The 25,771-nt window shown below is 43.2% G+C and overlaps 1 protein-coding gene across 1 annotated transcript; it reads right to left on the bottom strand.

Moving 5' to 3' along the window:
- Positions 1-3,538: 3,538 nt before the first annotated feature.
- LOC131696727 (zinc finger protein 271-like) lies at positions 3,539-23,928 on the bottom strand. Its single transcript, XM_059010657.1, has 5 exons — positions 22,185-23,928; positions 18,965-19,063; positions 13,011-13,515; positions 11,170-12,243; positions 3,539-5,506 (listed from the first exon to the last, which is right to left on the bottom strand). Exons 1-5 carry the CDS (start codon positions 23,055-23,057, stop codon positions 4,872-4,874), a joined length of 3,186 nt encoding a protein of 1,061 aa, XP_058866640.1. The 5' UTR covers positions 23,058-23,928; the 3' UTR covers positions 3,539-4,871.
- Between the last annotated feature and the right edge of the window lie 1,843 nt (positions 23,929-25,771).

Below are 25,771 nucleotides of genomic sequence, written 5' to 3'. Positions count from 1 at the left end.
TTGGTGCTTCTGTTGTTTAAATACACGACAAAATGTGCACATTTCAGGTCTTATATATAATGGACATTTTTTGTGTGTATTTTGCTATAGGAAATCGCGTTTGGGAGGGGGGAGGGGGTCCTCCTGTCGTACCCCATGAGTCCACAAATCCTTGGCCAAATCTCTTTAGATGCACAACAGTCTTAGCTAAAGAAAATTGGGTCCTTCGAGTTCGTACGACCCACGACCGCCATTGGCCGAGCCTTACCCCAGTGGTGTTTTTATAATGGGATTTGCCATAGGGAAGGGGGTGGTCTCTTATCGTACCTGTATCTCCACGACCCCTGGGCCAACAAACTCAGAAGGGCACTCTTTGCGTGCACAAGAGTCTTAACTAAAGAAAGACATCGGCCACGGGTTCAAACGCCACCCCACCACCAGATGGTGGGCGTTGCCCCAAAGGGGTTTTATAATGGGATTTCCCATAGACATTCTTCAGGGTGCTATATCTCGGGTTCCGGGGGTCCCCGAGACTTGAAAATCTGTACGGAGGTCCACCTTGGGGCCCCTGTCGATCCCTCCAAGCGATGTGTCCCCAGCTAGAAAGGACACCAGTTTAGACTTTTTTTGCCAACCTGGAGCTCAAAAGCTATTGGAAATGCAACCTTGACATGCCATCATGCTGAAAATGTGTAAATTTGTTGAAAATGTAGCATTTGAAAACGGGTGTCTCCCTGTGAGACAGGGCCCCCAGAAAGGACCCCAGGAAGTTCAACCCAGTTTCTAGGCCCCGGGGTCATGGAGATATGACCCCGAAAAGGGTAGTTTTTGGACATTTTTGACAGGGCGTATCTCGGGTTCTGTGGAGGTTAGAAACTTGATTTTATTTTGTGGCGGGGCCCCATTTTCATGGGGGGGTCAGGGGTTGCATGGTGGTGTGTGCGTGCAGGGGTTGCATGGTGGTGTTTGCGTGCAGGGGTTGCATGGTGGTGTGTGCGTGCAGGGGTTGCATGGTGGTGTGTGCGTGCAGGGGTTGCATGGTGGTGTGTGCCTGCAAGGGTTGCATGGTGGGTGTATGCGTGCAGAGGTGGCATGGTGGTGTGTGCGTGCAGGGGTTGCATGGTGGTGTGTGCGTGCAGGGTTGCATGGTGGTGTGTGCGTGCAGGGGTTGCATGGTGGTGTGTGCGTGCAGAGGTTGCATGGTGGTGTGTGCGTGCAGGGGTTGCATGGTGGTGTGTGCGTGCAGGGGTTGCATGGTGGTGTGTGCGTGCAGAGGTTGCATGGTGGTGGGTGCAGGGGTTGCATGGTGGTGTGTGCGCGCAGGGGTTGCATGGTGGTGTGTGCGTGCAGAGGTTGCATGGTGGTGTGTGCGTGCAGGGGTTGCATGGTGGTGTGTGCGTGCAGGGGTTGCATGGTGGTGGGTGCAGGGGTTGCATGGTGGTGTGTGCGTGCAGGGGTTGCATGGTGGTGGGTGCAGAGGTTGCATGGTGGTGTGTGCGTGCAGGGGTTGCATGGTGGTGGGTGCAGGGGTTGCATGGTGGTGTGTGCGTGCAGGGGTTGCATGGTGGTGTGTGCGTGCAGGGGTTGCATGGTGGTGTGTGCGTGCAGGGGTTGCATGGTGGTGTGTGCGTGCAGGGGTTGCATGGTGGTGTGTGCGCGCAGAGATTGCATGGTGGTGTGTGCGCGCAGGGGTTGCATGGTGGTGTGTGCGTGCAGAGGTTGCATGGTGGTGTGTGCGCGCAGAGGTTGCATGGTGGTGTGTGCGTGCAGGGGTTGCATGGTGGTGTGTGCGCGCAGAGGTTGCATGGTGGTGTGTGCGCGCAGAGGTTGCATGGTGGTGTGTGCGCGCAGAGGTTGCATGGTGGTGTGTGCGTGCAGGGGTTGCATGGTGGTGTGTGCGCGCAGAGGTTGCATGGTGGTGTGTGCGCGCAGGGGTTGCATGGTGGTGGGTGCGTGCAGAGGTTGCATGGTGGTGTGTGCATGCAGGGGTTGCATGGTGGTGGGTGCAGGGGTTGCATGGTGGTGTGTGCGTGCAGAGGTTGCATGGTGGTGGGTGCAGGGGTTGCATGGTGGTGTGTGCGTGCAGGGGTTGCATGGTGGTGTGTGCGTGCAGGGGTTGCATGGTGGTGTGTGCGTGCAGAGGTTGCATGGTGGTGTGTGCGTGCAGGGGTTGCATGGTGGTGGGTGCAGGGGTTGCATGGTGGTGTGTGCGCGCAGGGGTTGCATGGTGGTGTGTGCGTGCAGAGGTTGCATGGTGGTGTGTGCGTGCAGGGGTTGCATGGTGGTGGGTGGAGGGATTGCATGGTGGTGTGTGCGTGCAGAGGTTGCATGGTGGTGTGTGCGTGCAGGGGTTGCATGGTGGTGTGTGCGTGAAGGGGTTGCATGGTGGTGGGTGCAGGGGTTGCATGGTGGTGTGTGCGTGCAGGGGTTGCATGGTGGTGTGTGCGTGCAGGGGTTGCATGGTGGTGGGTGCAGGGGTTGCATGGTGGTGTGTGCGTGCAGGGGTTGCATGGTGGTGTGTGCGTGCAGGGGTTGCATGGTGGTGTGTGCGTGCAGGGGTTGCATGGTGGTGTGTGCGTGCAGGGGTTGCATGGTGGTGTGTGCGTGCAGGGGTTGCATGGTGGTGTCTGCGTGCAGGGGTTGCATGGTGGTGTGTGCGCGCAGAGGTTGCATGGTGGTGTGTGCGCGCAGGGGTTGCATGGTGGTGTGTGCGTGCAGAGGTTGCATGGTGGTGTGTGCGCGCAGAGGTTGCATGGTGGTGTGTGCGTGCAGGGGTTGCATGGTGGTGTGTGCGCGCAGAGGTTGCATGGTGGTGTGTGCGCGCAGGGGTTGCATGGTGGTGGGTGCGTGCAGAGGTTGCATGGTGGTGGGTGCGTGCAGGGGTTGCATGGTGGTGGGTGCAGGGGTTGCATGGTGGTGTGTGCGTGCAGAGGTTGCATGGTGGTGGGTGCAGGGGTTGCATGGTGGTGTGTGCGTGCAGGGGTTGCATGGTGGTGTGTGCGTGCAGGGGTTGCATGGTGGTGTGTGCGTGCAGGGGTTGCATGGTGGTGTGTGCGTGCAGGGGTTGCATGGTGGTGTGTGCGTGCAGGGGTTGCATGGTGGTGGGTGCAGGGGTTGCATGGTGGTGTGTGCGCGCAAAGGGTTGCATGGTGGTGTGTGCGTGCAGAGGTTGCATGGTGGTGTGTGCGTGCAGGGGTTGCATGGTGGTGGGTGCAGGGGTTGCATGGTGGTGTGTGCGCGCAGGGGTTGCATGGTGGTGGGTGCAGGGGTTGCATGGTGGTGTGTGCGTGCAAGGGTTGCATGGTGGGTGTGTGCGTGCAGGGGTTGCATGGTGGGTGTGTGCGTGCAGGGGTTGCATGGTGGTGTGTGCGTGCAGGGGTTGCATGGTGGTGTGTGCGCGCAGGGGTTGCATGGTGGGTGTGTGCGTGCAGGGGTTGCATGGTGGTGTGTGCCTGCAGGGGTCATTAAAACACACTCTACATGGCTTAGTCTTCAGCAGGCCGGGGCAGCGGGTAAACACAACAACTCTGAACATGTACATAACCACACTGCTAAAAACTAACACTACAAGAATGCTTTTTTTTTATTTAACGGCTGTAATACATACAGTACTGTAATTATAATGTAATTTCCATTGATAAATCATTACAAACTAACATCTTAGAGTTTTATTACACTTGATAATCGGTTCCCTTTTCTCTTTCAGTTGTAGTTTTTGTTTTGCACTTTGGAAACATGAAAGAAAAAAACACAGATGAATATAATTGAAGTAGACTGTAAACCCGACACATTTTTTTAAATGCACATTCAGTTGGAAGATTATTTTTCTTTTAAATAATAATAATAATAATAATAATGATAATAATTCTGAGAGAGACCTTACATTGCATTACAGTATATTTGGGCTTCTGGTTTTCTTTTCATCCCTCCTTTATAAATTAATATCACAACTAACACATTTCTCAGTTTTAATTCAGAAACCAATTGTTTCTACTAACTTGGCTTGTGTTTTTCATGCATTTGATCCGCTTTTACTGTGTCTGAAAAACACAAGCCAAGTTAGTAGAAACAATTGATTTCTGAATTAAAAATGAGAAATGTGTTAATTGTGAAATTGGGGCAACCTTGGCCCCCACCTCTTTGATAGTTGTGCCTGTTTGCTTGGTGCTGGCTAAGGTTGCCCCACTTGTTTCTTGAAGCTTGTCTTGTGTTTTTGATATCTCTACTTTAAATGGCTGGGCACTTTTGAGAACTTGGCGTTTTTTCACATTTCCAAAGTGTTTTTGTTTCAGATTCATAATGTGAGGTTAACATTTTTTTTCCTCATGACAGAACAGTCTTTAACCCTTTGCGGTCCTATGTCAGACCTGATCCGACATCGCAATTTCCCCTTAAACGTAAAATACAGGTCTCTAGTCGTTTTTTCTCTGGAAAAAGCCGAGAAAACCATTCAATGGCCGAGTGAGACCAATAGGAGCCGAAATAAAAAAGGACGTATCTCATGAATACAGATCGCCCCGACACCACATAGATAACACGGACATACACAAACAAGATAGCTGCTTCTGCATCCAGCACTCAAAGAACATCAGACATTTGCAGAGCTTTTTTTAGATGTTATAGTAATAAAATAAATTATGATAAAACGAGTGATCAGGAGATGATTTATCGGTATGTACTATTATTAAGACGTATGTGAAAAATATAGTCAACAAGGGGTGGGGCGGGGCTGGAGATGCAGTACTGAGTGTCCTGTTGATATGCAGAGCCTTTTAAACCGTTTTATTATGAAAAAAATACTTTTAAACAGCGGTTCTAAAATAAACTGCGCGTGTGAAAATAAATTGGACCCAACGCGCCTGAGACGCGCTGAATAAATGGACCGCTAAAGGTTAAGGTTTCTCTCTTCTGTGAATTCGCTGGTGTTTCTGAAGGCCTTGTTTAAAACGGAAACTCTTCCCACAGTCAGAGCAGCAATACGATGTCTCTCCAGAGTGAATTCGCTGGTGTGAAACAAGGTTGTCTAACCGACTAAAACTCTTCCCACAGTCAGAGCAGCGATACGGTTTCTCTCCTGTGTGAATTCGCTGGTGTGTTTTAAGGCTGGCTGACTGACTGAAACTCTTCCCACAGTCAGAGCAGCGATACGGTTTCTCTCCTCTGTGAATTCGCTGGTGTGAAACAAGGTTGTTTGACTGACTGAAACTCTTCCCACAGTCAGAGCAGCGATACGGTTTCTCTCCTGTGTGAATTCGCTGGTGTGAAACAAGGTTGTTTGACTGACTGAAACTCTTCCCACAGCAAGTGCAGAAATACGGTTTTTCTCCTGTGTGAATTCGCTGGTGTGAAACAAGGTTGTTTGACTGACTGAAACTCTTCCCACAGCGAGTGCAGAAATACGGTTTCTCTCCTGTGTGAATTCGCTGGTGTGCTTTCATGTCTCCTGACTGACTGAAACTCTTCCCACAGTCAGAGCAGTGGTACGGTTTCTCTCCTGTGTGAGTTCGCTGGTGTGTTTTAAAATGCTCTAACTGGGTGAAACCTTTCCCACAGTCAGGATATTCTCCAGCGCCCGCCCTCGCTTTAGCTGCTGGACTGCAACCTGGAAAATATGAACAGGAAAGAAAGTAAGAGGGACTGCTTGCTGGCTTAGGCAGGGATGGAAATAAGCTCCCCTTTGCACAGCAGTTTGATCCCTTCCTGGTTTTACTAGCAGTTTAATAAGACACACCTGTGCTTGTTACCTATACATTGGGGCTAATCAGGCTCATTTTAAAACCTGGAATAGGTGAATCTGCTATGCAATAGTCTTATTTCCATCCCTCACTTAGGGCAGGTGGTGGATTTGATTAAAACATGTGAATTTCAGCTGTGGGGGCTTGCAATAGGTTACAACAGCTTTAACAAAAACAAATAAACAAAGCCTTTACTTTATGTGTAAAAGCAGTCAGTAAAGACTGATGCTGGTGAAACCGAGCCCTGGGATCAAAATCTGCCTTCCAAGACCTCCTGTAATGTTTCAGGTCTATTTCCTCTAACACATGCTACTATTATATATTTTTCTATAATATTACATTACACATTTACAAAAATATCCATATACTGTTACACTGAACATTTATAATGATATATACAGTACTTTAGAGTTTCTCCCCCTTGGTATAATTCCCCCCACTCCCTGAGCAATGACTACATTCTATCTGTATCTGAAGTTCACCAGTATTGAGTCCTATCTTGAACTGTTTGGAGTGGTACAGGAAAAACAAATAGCTAGTAATCTAGCCTACATGCTCCCTCCCTCCCTCTCAAGCACACTGTGGATATCACGCAATCTAGAATGACAATGTCACAGCTACTGGGAGTCACTCACCTGCTAGACTGCATTCTGAATGGGCGCGCCCGTCTTCCTTTCCACCTCCTTGCATGCTGTTGGGAGAGCCTTCCTCTCCAGCGCCTTGCTCTCTCACGCAGATTCTCTCCAGCACCACGCTACACTCCCGCAGGCGTACAGGCTCCAGCTCAGGGATGTTTGGTTTGAAGTCCTCGGATTCTTCCTTCACTGGTTCCATGTGGTCAAACTCTACTTCAGGGGGCTCCTGTTTAATACGGACAGTTTCCAGCACCTCTTCTTGTTTCACAGGAAGGGGTTCTTCTGTCTGGGGGATCTCCAATTCATTGTGTTCAGCTTTAATCTCAGAGACCTCTGGCTGACTGCTGTCACATTGCATCTCACAGAGCTCCTGTTTAATGGGGAGGGAAGCCAGCCCAGAGAACTCCACTCTAATGGGGACCACTTCAAGTTCAAGGAACTCCTCTTTAATCTGGAGAGATTCCATCTCCACACTGTCCATGGCAGCACGCGGGATTCTGTTTAGAAGCTGCTGGAAAAAATAAAAATAAAAAAAAAGTATGTATTTATTTAAATACAGGGCTATTAAGGCTATTCAAGGGGTTGACAAGATCTGTCCTTAATAGCAGGGGTGGCTTTACTATTGAAGAAATACAGAATTTCTGTTCATAATACCAGAGGATTTTATCTGTTGAAATGTTTACATAATGTATCCATTCCATATATTATTTACTGCTGATTTCTGTCGATTAACATGTTCTAACATTTGTTTCAGATCTGCAACATACATACAGTAGTCTCTGGCTGATCATTTACTATTTTTTATCAGTTTCGTGAAAATCCACGCGGTAGTAAAAAACATGTGAAAATAACTCGGACCCTATTATTAACCTCCTTGTGCTCCGTGTTTCGGGTGAGACGCTGTTTATGCATAGTTCACACACACCCTATAGTCTCTGTAAGTTGTCTTGGATAAAGGTGTCTGCTAAACTCTATATATATATATATATATGAGTCAGTTTTCGCGCCCCTCGTTGATCAGTGTTGTACACACACTATGGTATAGCGGTAGTTCGCCTGCCCCTCAATGTAAATACCCAGCTAACACACTAAGACTCAAACACGTTGTCATTAATATTAAACATAAAAACGTCGGTACCTTATTTTTTATTGATTAAATTGTTATATTTTAAATGGACTCGGTGTTGTTGATGACGTCACGCCTGTTCATTTAACAAACAAAGAGTCTCACACGCGCGCGCGTCACAAACAAACAACCTTCAATTAAAATGAATAATACTGTAACTTACCTTTTAGTCTCGTCCACGCCTTACAAACGGGTATGTAATATCGTTTAACTAAACACACAAATATAAAATCCTCCGCAGGGCTCCGTGTTTACCTCCTGCTGTGTGTTTGAAACGCCAGCAGCACCGCGTTCCCGGATGCAGTTTGTGCGCATGCTCCGAGGCGGAGGCTCTTCTTCTGGTTAATCTATAGGACGCATCCCATCTATTATATTAGATGATGAGCGCCCTCCATCTGTACTCCTTTGTGTGTCTTTGTTTCACTTTATTTTTCTGTCATCTTTATTTATTATAACTTCCCTTCTTTTCCTGTTTCCTTTATATATTTCGTCAGTATCCTTTCTCTATTCAGTCTCCCGTCCTCTTTCCCCAGCAAGTTCTTTATATTGACTTCCTATACCTCCATTTCTCTCAGCCTCCTCTCCACATTCCTTCTCTGCTCCTCATATTTCTCACACTTTAATAAATACTGTTCTACTGTTTCAGCTACTTTACATTTTTCACACTTTCCATCTTCATGTTTCTCCAGTCTTAAAAGGTGTTCATTTAAAGAACTCTGCCCAATCCTTAACCTATCCAACACTCTTTCCTCTTTCCTTCACAACTCTTTATTCACCTCTTTCTGGATATTATGATAAAACCTTCCTTTTATGCTTTTAAGCTGAGTCTCAGCTGCTCCATCGAGCTCCATAGAGGCGCAGCGTCCATTCAAAACTAACACAAGAAAGAGTTCACATCCTTTTTATATTTAACGGCTGTAATACACACAGTACTGTATCGATGTCTCTGTAATTTCCATTGATAAATCATTACAAAAATAACATCTTAGAGTTTTATTACACTTGATAATCGGTTCCCTTTTCTCTTTTGCAGTTGAAGTTTATGTTTTGCACTTTTGTCGCTGTTCGTGGTTGAATCATCTCCGCTGATGGCTGAATAAGGGAGGTTAGCAGGGTAATGTTCCTGCGTGGGGATAGGGAGACAGGCAGCACCAACGCGTTTAAGTTCAACACTAACCCTTAATAAAATGTTCTTCCTGTTATTAAGCAGTGGTATAATGGGAAGCAGTGGTAAATTGAAAATAACAGAAGCCAGTTTTTACTATAGTGAAGTAGGCTACAATTTGTTTTTCATTAAAAACGTGTTTATTGAAATTAATGTTCAGCTTTCATATTGAAGCTTGTTGTTGGCGACTCATTCAGTCAAACCCAGTAGTGTGGAATTTGCTTTAATCGTTCAAGACGTTTTTCAACTCAAGTAAGCTTCTTTGTGTTTAACAAACGACACACGAGCGTGGCAGTCCTATCACAGCCAGTGTCATGTTTATAGCACGCAGCTGAAATGGTAACGTGACGGCGCTGTCTCTGTTTAGCGCACGCAAGAACGTGCAGAATGGATGGAACTCTGTTGAGAATTGGAAGACAACGCATTTGAGAGCAAAACATTTTATGACATTTTTAAATCTCATAGCTGAAGAGGTGCCGGCGCTTTGCCTCGTCAAGCCCAGAGGTGCCGGGCTGAGCCCCAGACAGCCCTGGCATAAATTAACCAATATATATATATATATATATATATATATACACACACACACACACTGTAACCTCCAAAGTCATTCTAAATAAATTTAATCAGGTTACATACACTTACAAATTCAAATTGTATTCATAACTCTCGTCCATTTTAAGTTAGTTGAACTTTCAAGTTTACTTTAGTTGTTCAAACGTAAATTGTTGAAGTAGAACATAAGAACATAAGAAAGTTTACAAACGAGAGGAGGCCATTCAGGCCATCTTGCTCGTTTGGTTGTTAGTAGCAGGGGACTGGATTCCCATCAGCCCTTGCGGGACTTGTACAATTTATTTTTTGAATTGTTTGTTGTTTATTGTGTTGTTGTTTTGTGTGTGTGTGCGGTTGCACACGGGTGTTGTGTTTGCTTGTCTCTTGTGTCCCCGGCTGCCTCCCTTGCACGTGTTCTCCTTGTGTTGTTTGTGGCCAGCCCCGTTCGGCGGTCAGTCTGCGGATGTGACGTCACTCCCTTCTCCCTCTGTCTGCATCTCTGCTGCTGCCTGGTTCCAGCACTTGTAAATGCTTCCAGAAGCACAGAAGCAGAAATGCTGCACTTGCAGCTAATAAAATAACCTGCTGGTTTCACACTGTTTCCTCAGCTCACTTTTTACTGTTAAAATTAATTAAACATTTTCAAACAAACTAAAACTTACATCTAACGTCTGTGTATGAGCTGCTGCCTGTTGTTTTCCTCTGTGTGTGTGTGTGTGTGTGTGTGTGTGTGTGTGTGCGCACCGCCCCCTGCGGGCTCGCTGTGCTGTGCGGGTGGTGGAAAGTTATGCAAATCACCTACTCTAGCCCGACCAATGAGCGGTGAGGATAAGCTTATATTAAGAGCAGCCTGCGCTCTGCATGTGGTTGTTGTGGCTGGGGACTCAGAGAGTTAAAGAGGAGCTCCCAGTACTGCATCCGAGCTCTAAACATGCTGAAGTGTTGCAATACCCAGGAGAGCTGTGTGCTAGCTGGAACTAGAGGGGAAGATTAACCAGTATCTTGCTAAACAGGAATTCTGTGCAGCATTAAAACACACAAATCATGACAAATAAAAATAATAAACACATCTAAAAAATAAAATTTATTGAACACTGGATCATTTTAAAAAATGCATGATTAGTTGTGACTTTTTATTTTCATGTTTTTTTCACTACCTAAAAGGCTCTTTCCCAGCAGTCCTCTATATCCTCTGAATGCAGAGTCTGCCTGGGTGCTGCGTCACATGATGAAGGCTCCAGCACTGACAACGACTCAGAGAGGCAGAGCGATAGAACTCAAATTGATACAACAACCTTTAAAAAGTACATTTTGCTAATTTAAATACAAGCTAGACATAGGTGTTGTTTTATTGTTGCTTACTATTGTGTTGTATAATTAATCAATTAATTTCACAATTTACACATTTCTCAGTTTTAATTCAGAAATCAATTGTTTCTACTAACTTGGCTTGTGTTTTTCAGACACAGTAAAAGCGGATCATGCATGAAAAACACAAGCCAAGTTAGTAGAAACAATTGATTTCTGAATTAAAACTGATAAACGTGTTAGTTGTGAAATTGGGGCAACCTTGGCCCCCACCTCTTTGATAGTTGTGCCTGTTTGCTTGGTGCTGGCCAAGGTTGCCCCAATTGTTTCTTCCAAGTTAACTTGTGTTTTTGATACAAGTTAGAAGAAACAACTGGGGCAACCTTGGAATTCATCGGTTTTACAGTTGTGCCTGTTTGTTTTCTGCTGAGCAAGGTTGCCCCAATGGTTTCTTGAAACTTGGCTTGTGTTTTTGATATCTCTACTTTAAATGGCTGGGTACTTTTGATAACTTGGCGTTTTTTCACATTTCCAAAGTGTTTTTGTTTCAAATTCATAATGCAAGGTTAACATTTTTTTCTTCATGATAGAACAGTCCATATTAACATAGTCTTTAAGGTTTCTCTCTTCTGTGAATTCGCTGGTGTGTTTTAAGGCTGGCTGACTGACTGAAACTCTTCCCACAGTCAGAGCAGCGATACGGTTTCTCTCCTGTGTGAATTCGCTGGTGTGCTTTCAGGTTTCCTGAATAACTGAAACTCTTCCCACAGTCAAAGCAGCGATATGGTTTCTCTCCTGTGTGAATTCGCTGGTGTGCTTTCATGTCTACTGACCTACTGAAACTCTTACCACAGTTATAGCAGCGATACGGTTTCTCTCCTGTGTGAATTCGCTGGTGTGAAACAAGGTGGTATGACAGACTGAAACTCTTCCCACAGTCAGAGCAGGAATACGGTTTCTCTCCTGTGTGAATTCGCTGGTGTTTTTTCATGTCTCCTGACCTACGGAAACACATCACACAGTGAGTGCAGGAATACGGTTTCTCTCCTGTGTGAATTCGCTGGTGTGCTTTCATGTCGCCTGACCTACTGAAACTCTTCCCACAGTCAGAGCAGCAATACGGTTTTTCTCCTGTGTGAGTTTGTTGGTGTGCTTTCAGGGATACTGAGTGACTGAAACTCTTCCCACAGTCAGAGCAGCGATACGGTTTCTCTCCTGTGTGAATTCGCTGGTGTGAAATAAGGTTGTTTGACTGACTGAAACTCTTCCCACAGTCAGAGCAGCGATACGGTTTCTCTCCTGTGTGAGTTTGTTGGTGTGCTTTCAGGGATACTGAGTGACTGAAACTCTTCCCACAGTCAGAGCAGCGATACGGTTTCTCTCCTGTGTGAATTCGCTGGTGTGTTCTCAGGGATACTGAGTGACTGAACCTCTTACCACAGTCAGAGCAGCGATACGGTTTCTCTCCTGTATGAATTCGCTGGTGTGAAACAAGGCTGTCTGACCGACTGAAACTCTTCCCACAGTCAGAGCAGGAATACGGTTTCTCTCCTGTGTGAATTCGTTGGTGTGTTTTCATGTTTCGTGACCTACTGAAACTCTTCCCACAGTCAGAACAGTGATACGGTTTCTCTCCTGTGTGAGTTCGCTGGTGTGTTTTAAAATGGTCTAACTGGGTGAAACCTTTTCCACAGTCAGGATATTCTCCAGCGCCCGCCCTCGCTTTAGCTGCTGGACTGGAACCTGGAAAATATGAACAGGAAAGTAAGAGGGACTGCTTGCTGGCTTAGGCAGGGATGGAAATGAGCCCCCCTTTGCATAGCAGTTTGATCCCTTGCTGGATTTACTAGCAGTTTAATAAGACACCTGTGCTCGTTACCTATACATTGGGGCTACTCGGGCTCATTTTAAAACCTGGAATAGGTGAATCTGCTATGCAACAGAGTCTTATTTCCATCCCTCACTTAGGGCAGGTGGTGGAGTGGATTAAAACATGTGAATTTCAGCTGTGGGGGCTTGCAATACATTACAACAGCTTAAAAAAAAAAAACAACTAAACAAATTCTTTACTTTATGTGTAAAAGCAGAGTCAGTAAAGACTGATGCTGGTGAAACCGAGCCCTGGGATCAAAACCTGCCTTCCAAGACCTCCTGTAATGTTTCAGGTCTATTTCCTCCAACACATGCTACAATTATATCTTTAAATAGCATTATTTTACGCATTTACAAAAATATCCATATACTGTTACACTCAACATTTATAATGATATATACAGTACTTTAGTGTTTCTCCCCCTTGGTATAATTACCCCCACTCCCCGTGCAATGACTACATTATATCTGTATCTGAAGTTCACCAGTATTGAGTCCTATCTTGAACTGTTTGGAGTGGTACAGGAAAAACAAATAGCTAGTAATGTAACCCACATGCTCCCTCCCTCCCTCTCAACCACACTGTGGATATCACGCAATCTAGAATGACAATGTCACAGCTACTGGGAGTCACTCACCTGCTAGACTGCATTCTGAATGGGAGCGCCCGTCTTCCTTTCCACCTCCTTGCATGCTGTTGGGAGAGTCTTCCTCTCCAACGCCTTGCTCTCTCACGCAGATTCTCTCCAGCACCACGCTACACTCCCGCAGGCGTACAGGCTCCAGCTCAGGGATGTTTGGTTTAAAGTCCTCAGATTCTACCTTCACTGGTTCCATGTGCTCAAACTCTACTTCAAGGGGCTCCCATTTAATACGGACAGTTTCCAGCACCTCTTCTTGTTTAACAGGAAGGGGTTCTTTTGTCTGGGGGATCTCCAATTCATTGTGCTCAGCTTTAATCTCAGAGACCTCTGGCTGACTGCTGTCAAATTGCACCACACAGAGCTCCTGTTTAATGGGGAGGGACGCCAGCCCACAGAACTCCACTCTAATGGGGACCAGTTCAAGTTCAGGGAACTCCTCTTTAATCTGGACAGATTCCATCTTCACACTCTCCATGGCAGCACACGGGATTCTGTTTAGTAGCTGCTGAAAAGCAAATGCATGTATTTATTTAAATACAAGGTCAATAAAGGCCATTCAAGGGGCCGACAACATCTGTCCTTAATAGCAGGGGTGGCTTTGCTAATGAAGGGACATACAATTTCTTGTAATAACTTCATAATACCAGAGGATTTTATCTGTTGAAATGTTTACATAATGTATCCATTCCATATATTATTTATTGCAGATTTCTTTCGAGCAACATGTTCTAACATTTGTTTCAGATTTGGAACATACCCAGTAGTCTCTGCATATAGGAATACCTCCTAAGAGAACACTTTTTGATATAGACTGACTACACAGGGGAAAGTTGACAGAGATTCATTTTTATTTCTTCACTCTGCTATTTGAAGCTGCATCTGTATTGTGAATGACTAGCGTATCATATCGGAGGCATGGATTAGTGATGAGACATTATCACTTTTACAAGTCAATTTGATTATCGATTATCAGTTACGACTATTCTAATAACATCCTTCAAGGGCCAAAAAGTCACAAAAAGGTTTCTGATTAATTTTTCTTTTTATTATTCTAATTAAACTACAATAAACTTCAGTAACTTTTTCAACAGCACTTTCAAACCTAGAAAACATACAGTATGCATTATATTGAAGTCAATACTAAAGCCGCATAAGCAATATATAAACCATACCACTTCACAGAAACCATTTTTAAATAAAGAAGAAAAGCACACACACAATCTGACAATGCACTCTCATGCTCTCAACTGCCTGAATCTTCTCTTAAAGTCTTTCGAATCTCTTACACCCCAGGGAATTATGCACAGAAAAAAAAATATCCAAAATGATGCGGTATCTCTGAACAAGTGTGTGCAAAGTAACAAAACTATTGTGCAGTTGTATTGGGTCCTTCTCTCATACTGAATATGAAAATACTAGCATAAGTTAAAAAATAATAACTAGAAAACAATGGATTTTTTTCTAAATTCCATGATTGATATAAAGGAACACCAGCTCCTTCAGTTTGTCTTCCGAAAGAGAACGCCTCCGATCGGACAGGACAAGATTCCACAGCGAGGTGCTGCGCTCGGCATCGGCTGTATTTACTGCATCGATGTATCTGAAAGCTAATGTTTTCACATGAAGAAGACGGTCAGCTGTCGATGACCAAAACAAGTCAATGTCGAATTTCCCCTGTGGATCGCATCGGCCGTCACCTTCACAGTGTTCAAAGCAAAGCAATGAAAATCTTTTAGTCTCTCGTTTGCTGATATATTTGCAACGTGGGATCTTTGTCGTGGCATTTTCTGACAAAATCAGTCAATGTTCCCTTTATCCTCAGTGGGTCAACTGCACTGAACTGAAAGCAGCGTACTAACTGGGGATGATCCCGTGGTTAGAACGCAGCTCCGTACTAAACTAGTGCGCAAGTTAGATACCAATTGCAACGAACTTAGAGGCTGAAGTTAGTCCCCAGCTGCGTACTAAAAAAGGTATCAATTGCACCGAAGCCAAAAATAACTGCTGCTGCCCTCTAGAGGATACCAAGTATGGGACTAACTTAGTTTAACTCTTGCCATGGACTAAGAATTTTAGTATCGTACTAAGTGGAATAGTGGAAGACATGTGAAAGTCCCAGAATGTACTGGCAGTTTATTTTTGCTGAAATAATAATGTGTGCATATAATATACACACATATACAGTGCCTTGCAAAAGTATTCAGACCCCTGACCAATTCTCTCATATTACTGAATTACAAATGGTACATTGAAATTTCGTTCTGTTTGATATTTTATTTTAAAACACTGAAACTCAAAATCAATTATTGTAAGGTGACATTGATTTTATGTTGGGAAATATTTTTAAGAAATAAAAAACTGAAATATCTTGCTTGCATAAGTATTCAACCTCTGTGCTGTGGAAGCTCCCAGTTTACACCGATGAAAGAAATTGCCCTAACGAGGACACAATTACCTTACCATTGGCCTCCACCTGTGAACCATTAAAGTTGCTGTCACATTTTCTGGATAACAACCCCACTGTTGAAGGATCATTGGTCAGGCTGTGAATCTGAAGGAAAATGAAGACCAAAGAGCATTCTACAGAAGTTAGAGATAAAGTAATACAAATGCATAGATCAGGGAAAGGGTACAAAATAATATCCAAGTGTTTGGATATCCCAGTGAGCACAGTTGGATCAATAATCAGGAAGTGGAAGCTGCATCACACCACCCAGGCACTGCCAAGAAAAGGCCGTCCCTCAAAACTCAGCGCTCAAACAAGAAGGAGACTTGTGAGAGAAGCCAGAGAGAGGCCAACAATCACTATGAAGGAGCTACAGAGTTCAGTGGCTGGGAGTGGAGTAATGGTGCACCAGTGAACCATATCAAGAGCTCTGTATAACACTGGCCTGTATGGGAAGGTGGCAAGAAAGAAGCCGTTACTCAAAAAGTACCATCTGAAAGCACGTCTGGAGTTTGCCAGAAAGCATGAGAGTGTCCCAGCTGCGATGTGGGAAAAGGTTTTGTGGTCAGATGAGACCAAGATAGAGCTTTTTGGCCAAATCTCAAAGCACTATGTGTGGCGCAAACCTAACACTGCCCATGCCTCAAGACACACCATCCCTACAGTGAAGTATGGTGGTGGCAGCTTCATGCTGTGGGGATGCTTCTCATGAGCAGGGACTGGGCATCTTGTTAAAACTGAAGGAAGAATGGATGGAGCAAAATACAGGGAAATACTGCAAGAGAACCTGCTTCAGTCCGCTAAAAAACTGAAGCTTGGGAGGAAATTCACCTTTCAGCAGGATAATGATCCCAAGCACAAGGCCAAAGCAACATTGGAGTGGCTCAAGAACAAAAAGGTGAATGTCCTACAGTGGCCCAGTCAAGGTCCTGATCTCAATACCATTGAGAATCTGTGGCACTATTTGAAAATTGCGGTCCACAAGCGTCGTCCAACCAACCTGAACAACCTGGAGCAAATCTGCCAAGAAGAATGGGCTAAAATCACTCCGACACTGTGTGCAAAGCTGGTACATACTTGCCCCAAAAGACTTAAAGCTGTTATTGCAGCAAAAGGTGGCTCTACCAAATATTAATGTGTGGGGGTTGAATACTTATGCAAGCAAGATATTTCAGTTTGTTTTATTGTTCTTAAAAATATTTCCCAATGTCACCTTACAATAATTGATTTTGAGTTTCAGTGTTAAAATAAAATATCAAACAGAACGAAATGTCAATGTACCATTTGTAATTCAGTAATATGAGAGAATTGGTCAGGGGTCTGAATACTTTTGCAAGGCACTGTATATATATATACACACATACACACATATATATAATCTCCCATGTTTGTGGCTCAGATGCCGGGAGCTGTTTAGGGTTATGTTGTCCTGGTTGCCACTTTGCTGGCTATTCAAGCCACAGTGAGCAGCCCCATCGTGTGCCACATAATCAGGGTGCCTCGGACAAACCATTTGAATGTTGTTTTCTTTTTTTCTTTTGCACATTTTCAATTAATCTTTTTTTTTTTGGTTGCTTTTCTGTCCGTTTTGTATATATGGCCATAATTACTTTATTTTGTGTCCAATTTAAAAAAAAAAAAAAAAAAAAAAAAAAATGTATCCATGCTAGATTTGAGCTGGCCATGCTAAAACATTTTTTTCAAAAAGAATAAATGTTTTTTTTTGTTGTTTTGTTTTTTCTAAAAATCACCTCTCCTTTTTCTGTGTTTTTTGTGAATCTGAATTGAACAGGGTGAGTCTCAGGGTACTTAGTGTTTTTTTTTAATGGAACCCTAGTGTGTGCGCATTCATTTCATGTACCTGATTTTCACGTATATGACATGATGTACCTCTAACCTTTATAGAGTTATAGCCACAAATCTAACAACAGTAAGAAAACATGCGAAAATAACTCGGACCCTATTATTAACCTCCTTGTGCTCCGTGTTTCGGGTGAGACGCTGTTTATGCATAGTTCACACACACCCTACAGTCTTTGTAAGTCTCTGTAAGTATATATATAAATATATAAATATATATATATATATATATATATATATATATATATATATATATATATATATATAATTAGTCAGTTTACGCGTCCCTCGTTGATCAGTGTTGCACACACACTATGGTATATATTAGCTGTAGTTGGCCTGCCCCTCAATGTAAATACCCAGCTAACACACTAAGACTCAAACATGTTCTCATTAATATTAAACATAAAAACGTCGGTACCTTATTTTTTATTGATTAAATTGTTATATTTTAAATGGACTCGGTGTTGTTGATGACGTCACGCCTGTTCATTTAACAGACAAAGAGTCTCACACGCGCGCGCGCGTCGCAAACAAATAACCTTCAATTAAAATGAATAATACTGTAACTTACCTTTTAGTCTCGTCCACGCCTTACAAACGGGTATGTAATATCGTTTAACTAAACACACAAATATAAAATCCTCCGCAGGGCTCCGTGTTTACCTCCTGCTGTGTGTTTGAAACGCCAGCAGCGCCGCGTTCCCGGATGCAGTTTGTGCGCATGCTCCGAGGCGGAGTCTCTTCTTCTGGTTAATCTATAGGACGCATCCCATCTATTATATTAGATGATGAGCGCCCTCCATCTGTACTCCTTTGTGTGTCTTTGTTTTACTTTATTTTTCTGTCATCTTTATTTATTATAACTTCCCTTCTTTTCCTGTTTCCTTTATATATTTCGTCAGTATCCTTTCTCTATTCAGTCTCCCGTCCTCTTTCCCTAGCAAGTTCTTTATATTGACTTCCTATACCTCCATTTCTCTCAGCCTCCTCTCCACATTCCTTCTCTGCTCCTCATATTTCTCACACTTTAATAAATAATGTTCTACTGTTTCAGCTACTTTACATTTTTCACACTTTCCATCTTCATGTTTCTCCAGTCTTAAAAGATGTTTATTTAAAGAACTCTGCCCAATTCTTAACCTATCCAACACTCTTTCCTCTTTCCTTCCCAACTCTTTATTCACCTCTTTCTGGATATTATGATAAAAACCTTCCTTTTATGCTTTTAAGCTGAGTCTCAGCTGCTCCATCGAGCTCCATAGAGGCACAGCGTCCATTCAAAACTAACACAAGAAAGAGTTCACATCCTTTTTATATTTAACGGCTATAATACATACAGTACTGTATCGATGGCTCTGTAATTTCCATTGATAAATCATTACAAAAATAACATCTTAGAGTTTTATTACACTTGATAATCGGTTCCCTTTTCTCTTTTGCAGTTGTAGTTTTTGTTTTGCACTTTGGAAACATGAAAGTAAAAAACACAGATGAATATAATTGAAGTAGACTTTAAACCCGACACACACACACACAGCTCACAATATTACAGCAGATACCAGGAAAAACCTATTCAGGTAACTGACAGTCTCTTCATTATTTACAATCACTCTGCAATATCCATGTCTTCATCCTCTACGTCAGCCTCCTCCACTTTCCTATTCTCATCCATGTCGCTGTTCGTGGTTGAATCATCTCCGCTGATGGCTGAATAGGGGAGGTTAGCAGGGTAATGTTCCTGCGTGGGGATAGGGAGACAGGCAGCACCAACGCGTTTAACTTCAACACTAACCCTTAAAATGTTCTTCCTGTTATTAAGCAGTGGTATAATGGGAAGCAGTGGTAAATTGAAAATAACAGAAGCCAGTTTTTACTATAGTGAAGTAGGCTACAATTTGTTTTTCATTAAAAACGTGTTTATTGAAATTAATGTTCAGCTTTCATATTGAAGCTTGTTGTGGGCGACTCATTCAATCAAACCCAGTAGTGTGGAATTTGCTTTAATCGTTCAAGACGTTTTTCAAATCAAGTAAACTTATTTGTGTTTAACAAACGACACACGAGCGTGGCAGTCCTTCTATCGCAGCCAGTGTCATGTTTATAGCACGCAGCTGAAATGGTAACGTGACAGCGCTGTCTCTGTTTAGCGCACGCAAGAACGTGCAGAATGGATGGAACTCTGTTGAGAATTGGAAGACAACGCATTTGAGAGCAAAACATTTTATGACATTTTTAAATCTCATAGCTGAAGAGGTGCCGGCGCTTTGCCTCGTCAAGACCAGAGGTGCCGGGCTGAGCCCCAGCCAGCCCTGGCATAAATTAACCAATATATATATATATATATATATATATATATATATATACACACACACACACTGTAACCTCCAAAGTCATTCTAAATAAATTTAATCAAGTTACATACACTTACAAATTCAAATTGTATTCATAACACTCGTCCATTTTAAGTTAGTTGAACATTCAAGTTTACTTTAGTTGTTCAAACATAAATGGTTGAAGTAGAATCAGGGGACTGGATTCCCATCAGCCCTTGCAGGGCTTGTACAATTTATTTTTTGAATTGTTTGTTGTTTATTGTGTTGTTGTTTTGTGTGTGTGTGTGCGGTTGCACACGTGTGTTGTGTTTGCTTGTCTCTTGTGTCCCCGGCTGCCTCCCTTGCACGTGTTCTCCTTGTGTTGTTTGTGGCCAGCCCCGTTCGGCGGTCAGTCTGCGGATGTGACGTCACTCCCTTCTCCCTCTGTCTGCATCTCTGCGCTTGCCTGGTTCCAGCACTTGTAAATGCTGCCAGAAGCACAGAAGCAGAAATGCTGCACTTGCAGCTAATAAAATAACTTGCTGGTTTCACACTGTTTCCTCAGCTCACTTTTTATTGTTAAAATTAATTAAACATATTCAAACGAACTAAAAATTACATCTAACGTCTGTGTATGAGCTGCTGCCTGTTGTTTTCCTGTGTGTGTGTGTGTGTGTGTGTGTATGTGTGTGCACCGCCCCCTGCGGGCTCGCTCTGCTGTGCGAGTGATGGAAAGTTATGCAAATCACCTACTCTAGCCCGACCAATGAGCGGTGAGGATAAGCTTATATTAAGAGAAGCCTGCACTCTGCATGTGGTTGTTTTGGCTGGAGCCTCAGAGAGTTAAAGAGGAGCTCCCTGTACTGCATTCGAGCTCTAAACATGCTGAAGTGTTGCAATACCCAGGAGAGCTGTGTGCTAGCTGGAACTAGAGGGGAAGATTAACCAGTATCTTGCTAAACAACAGGAATTCTGTGGAGCATTAAAATACACAAATCATGACAAATAAAAATAATAAACATCTTAAAAAATAAAATTTATTGCACATTGGATCATTTAAAAAATGCATGATTAGTTGTGACTTTTTATTTTCATGTTTTTTTCACTACCTAAAAGGCTCTTTCCCAGCAGTCCTCTATATCCTCTGAATGCAGAGTCTGCCTGGGTGCTGCGTCACATGATGAAGGCTCCAGCACTGACAACGACTCAGAGAGGCAGAGCGATAGAACTCCATTTGATACAACAACCTTTAAAAAGTACATTTTGCTAATTTAAATACAAGCTAGACATAGGTGTTGTTTTAGCATTGCTTACTATTGTGTTATATAATTAATCAATTAATTTCACAATTAACACATTTCTCATTTTTAATTCAGAAATCAATTGTTTCTACTAACTTGGCTTGTGTTTTTCAGACACAGTAAAAGCGGATCAAATGCATGAAAAACACAAGCCAAGTTAGTAGAAACAACTGATTTCTGAATTAAAACTGAGAAATGTGTTAATTGTGAAATTGGGGCAACCTTGGCCCCCACCTCTTTGATAGTTGTGCCTGTTTGCTTGGTGCTGATCAAGGTTGCCTCAATTGTTTCTTCCAAGTTAACTTGTGTTTTTGATACAAGTTAGAAGAAACAACTGGGGCAACCTTGGACCTCATCGGTTTTACAGTTGTGTCTGTTTGCTTTCTGCTGAGCAAGGTTGCCCCAAAGGTTTCATGAAGCTTGACTTGTGATTTTGATATCTCTACTTTAAATGGCTGGGCACTTTTGAGAACTTTTCATTTTTTCACATTTCCAAAGTGTTTTTGTTTCAAATTCATAATGCAAGGTTAACATTTTTTTCTTCATGATAGAACAGTCCCAATTAACATAGTCTTTAAGGTTTCTCTCTTGTGGTGGAATTTTCTGCATACAACCGAGCAGGCACCGGTCCCGTACCGAGAGAACGATTGAGACAGAGACAAGTCGGAGCAACTCACACTTTATTAGTCTGCAGACTGGAGCATTCAACAAAGTAACACAGACTCTGCAAGCAACCGCAAAGAAAGCTCAAAATACACTAAGTCAAACAGTTCCTTATATAATCAGTTTTTGCACAGAGTTCATGACTTGTGGTAATTCCTATCCTCCTCAGTCAGCTCAAACCAACCCCGTGGTATTCTTGACACTGTTGTCTACCGACTTTTCTGATTGGTTGATTTTTCTAGTTGCTAGGGAGAGAGTGTCTGTCAGGTCTCACAAAGTTGATTCCCCTAATACAAGAATATTAGCTAAGTGACTGGGGAGAAAAGAGGAACTATCACTGTCTCAAAATATTATCATTTGAGACAGTGTCCTATTCTCATGTCGCTGACTCATGCACTTCTCTGAAAACAGGGCTGCTGACCCTTGGCCACATTCCAGTGTGTTAGTTCAACATTGTAAATCTAATACTTTGTTAACATCAAACTTCATATAATATCATTATTCAGGTTATACAAATCACAGAGATCACCCAAACATATTAGATTAGAACTCTTCGTGCGATTATTCTATCATTCTTCTATCACACTCTCCTGTGAATTCGCTGGTGATTTTGAAGGCCTTGTTTAAGACGGAAACTCTTCCCACAGTCAGAGCAGCGATACGGTTTCTCTCCTGTGTGAATTCGCTGGTGTGAAACAAGGTTGTTTGAATGACTGAAACTCTTCCCACAGTCAGAGCAGGAATACGGTTTCTCTCCTGTGTGAATTCGCTGGTGTTTTTTCATGTCTCCTGACCTACTGAAACTCTTCCCACAGTCAGAACAGTGATACGGTTTCTCTCCTGTGTGAATTCGCTGGTGTGAAACAAGGTGTCCGGACTGACTGAAACTCTTCCCACAGTCAGAGCAGGAATACGGTTTCTCTCCTGTGTGAATTCGCTGGTGTTCTTTCATGTCTCCTGACCTACTGAAACTCTTCCCACAGTCAGAGCAGCGATACGGTTTCTCTCCTGTGTGAGTTCGCTGGTGCGAAACAAGGTGTCCGGACTGACTGAAACTCTTCCCACAGTCAGAGCAGCGATACGTTTTTTCTCCTGTGTGAATTCGCTGGTGTTCTTTCATGTCTCCTGACCTACTGAAACTCTTCCCACAGTCAGAGCAGCGATACGGTTTCTCTCCTGTGTGAGTTCGCTGGTGTGAAACAAGGTGTCCGGACTGACTGAAACTCTTCCCACAGTCAGAGCAGCGATACGTTTTTTCTCCTGTGTGAATTCGCTGGTGTGCTTTCATGTCTCCTGAGTAACTGAAACTCTTCCCACAGTCAGAACAGTGATATGGTTTCTCTCCTGTGTGAATTCGCTGGTGTGAAACAAGGTTGTTTGACTGACTGAAACTCTTCCCACAGTCAGAGCAGCGATACAGTTGCTCTCCTGTGTGAATTCGCAGGTGTTTTATCATGTTTTGTGACCTACTGAAACTCTTCCCACAGTCAGAACAGTGATACGGTTTCTCTCCTGTGTGAATTCGCTGGTGTGTTTTAAAATGCTCTAACTGGGTGAAACCTTTCCCACAGTCAGGATATTCTCCAGCGCCCGCCCTCGCTTTAGCTGCTGGACTGGAACCTGGAAAATATGAACAGGAAAGTAAGAGGGACTGCTTGTTGGCTTAGGCAGGGATGGAAATAAGCCCCCCTTTGCATAGCAGTTTGATCCCTTCCTGGTTTTACTAGCAGTTTAATAAGACACACCTGTGCTTGTTACCTATACATTGGGGCTAATCAGGCTTATTTTAAAACCTGGATCAGGTGAATCTGCTATGCAATAGGAGTCTTATTTCCATCCCTCACTTAGGGAAGGTGGCGGATTTGATTAAAACATGTGAATTTCAGCTGTGGGGGCTTGCAATAGGTTACAACAGCTTTAAAAAAAACAAATAAACAAAGCCTTTACTTTATGTGTAAAAGCAGAGTCAGTAAAGTACACATCACCTATTTATTTAATACAAGTTACAGTATTATACCTCTTTGACGTAGCGCCGCAGCAGAATCTCCCAAATAGTATCTGTTTCAGCCAAATCGGAGCCGTTTGCATCTCTGCTTTATGTGTAAAAGCAAAGTCAGTAAAGACTGATGCTGGTGAAACCGAGCCCTGGGATCAAAATCTGCCTTCAAAGACCTCCTGTAATGTTTCAGGTCTATTTCCTCTAACACAGGCTACAATTCTATCTTTAAATAGCATTATTTTACGTATTTACAAAAATATCCATATACTGTTACACTGAACATTTATAATGATATATACAGTACTTTAGTGTTTCTAATCCTTGGTATAATTCCCCCAACTCCTAGAGCAATGACTACATTATATCTGTATCTGAAGTTCACCAGTCCTATCTTGAACTGGCTTGAGTCCTATCTTGAACTGGCTGGAGTGGTACAGGAAAAACAAATAGCTAGTAATGTAACCTACATGCTCCCTCCCTCCCTCTCAACCACACTGTGGATATCACACAATCTAGAATGACAATGTCACAGCTACTGGGAGTCACTCACCTGCTAGACTGCATTCTGAATGGGAGCGCCCGTCTTCCTTTCCACCTCCTTGCGTGCTGTTGGGAGAGCCTTCCTCTCCAGCGCCTTGCTCTCTCACGCAGATTCTCTCCAGCACCACGCTACACTCCCGCAGGTGTACAAGCTCCTGCTCAGGGATGTTTGGTTTGAAGTCCTCGGATTCTTCCTTCCCTGGTTCCATGTGCTCAAACTCTACTTCAGGGGACTCCTGTTTAATACAGACAGTTTCCAGCACCTCTTCTTGTTTAACAGGAAGGGGTTCTTCTGTCTGGGGGATCTCCAATTCATTGTGCTCAGCTTTAATCTCAGAGACCTCTGGCTGGCTGCTCTCACATTGCATCTCACAGAGCTCCTGTTTAATGGGGAGGGAAGCCAGCCTAGAGAACTCCACTCTAATGGAGACAGGTTCAAGTTCAGGGAACTCCTCTTTAATCTGGACAGATTCCATCTTCACACTGTCCATGGCAGCACGCGGGATTCTGTTTAGTAGCGGCTGAAAAACAAATGCATGTATTTATTTAAATACAGGGTTATGAAGGCCATTCAAGGGGCCGACAACATCTGTCCTTAATAGCAGGGGTGGCTTTGCTAATGAAGGGACATACAATTTCTTGTAATGACTTCATAATACCAGAGGATTTTATCTGTTGAAATGTTTACATAATGTATCCATTCCATATATTATTTATTGCAGATTTCTTTCGAGCAACATGTTCTAACATTTGTTTCAGATTTGGAACATACCCAGTAGTCTCTGCATGTAGGAATACCTCCTAAGAGAACACTTTTTGATATAGACTGACTACACAGGGGAAAGTTGACAGAGATTCATTTTTATTTTTTCACTCTGCTATTTTATTATTATTATTATTATTATTATTATTATTATTATTATTATTTGTTTATTTAGCAGACGCCTTTATCCAAGGCGACTTACAGAGACTAGGGTGTGTGAACTATGCATCAGCTGCAGAGTCACTTACAATTACGACTCACCCGAAAGACGGAACACAAGGAGGTTAAGTGACTTGCTCAGGGTCACACAATAAGTCAGTGGCTGAGGTGGGATTTGAACCGGGGATCTTCTGGTTCCAAGCCCCTTTCTTTAACCACTGGACCACACAGCCTCCTACATCTACATTGTGAATCTACAAGCTACATCTGTATTGTGAATGACTAGCGTATCATATCGGAGGCATGGATTAGTGATGAGACATTATCACTTTTACAAGTCAATTTGATTATCAATTATCAGTTACGACTATTCTAATAACATCCTTCTAGGGGCAAAAAGTCACAAAAAGGTTCCTGATTATTATTTTTTTATTCTAATTAAACTACAATAAACTTCAGTAACTTTTCCAACAGCACTTTCAAACCTAGAAAACATACAGTATGCATTATATTGAAGTCAATACTAAAGCAGCATAAGCAATATATAAACCATACCACTTCACAGAAACCACTTTTAAATAAAGAAGAAAAGCACACACACAATCTGACAATGCACTCTCATGCTCTCAACTGCCTGAATCTTCTCTTAAAGTCTTTCGAATCTCTTACACCCCAGGGAATTATGCACAGAAAAAAAAAAATATCCAAA

Source organism: Acipenser ruthenus, chromosome 41, assembly GCF_902713425.1.
Source record: "Acipenser ruthenus chromosome 41, fAciRut3.2 maternal haplotype, whole genome shotgun sequence".
Classification (NCBI taxonomy): domain Eukaryota; kingdom Metazoa; phylum Chordata; class Actinopteri; order Acipenseriformes; family Acipenseridae; genus Acipenser; species Acipenser ruthenus.
This window is presented reverse-complemented; position numbering and strand designations above follow the sequence as displayed.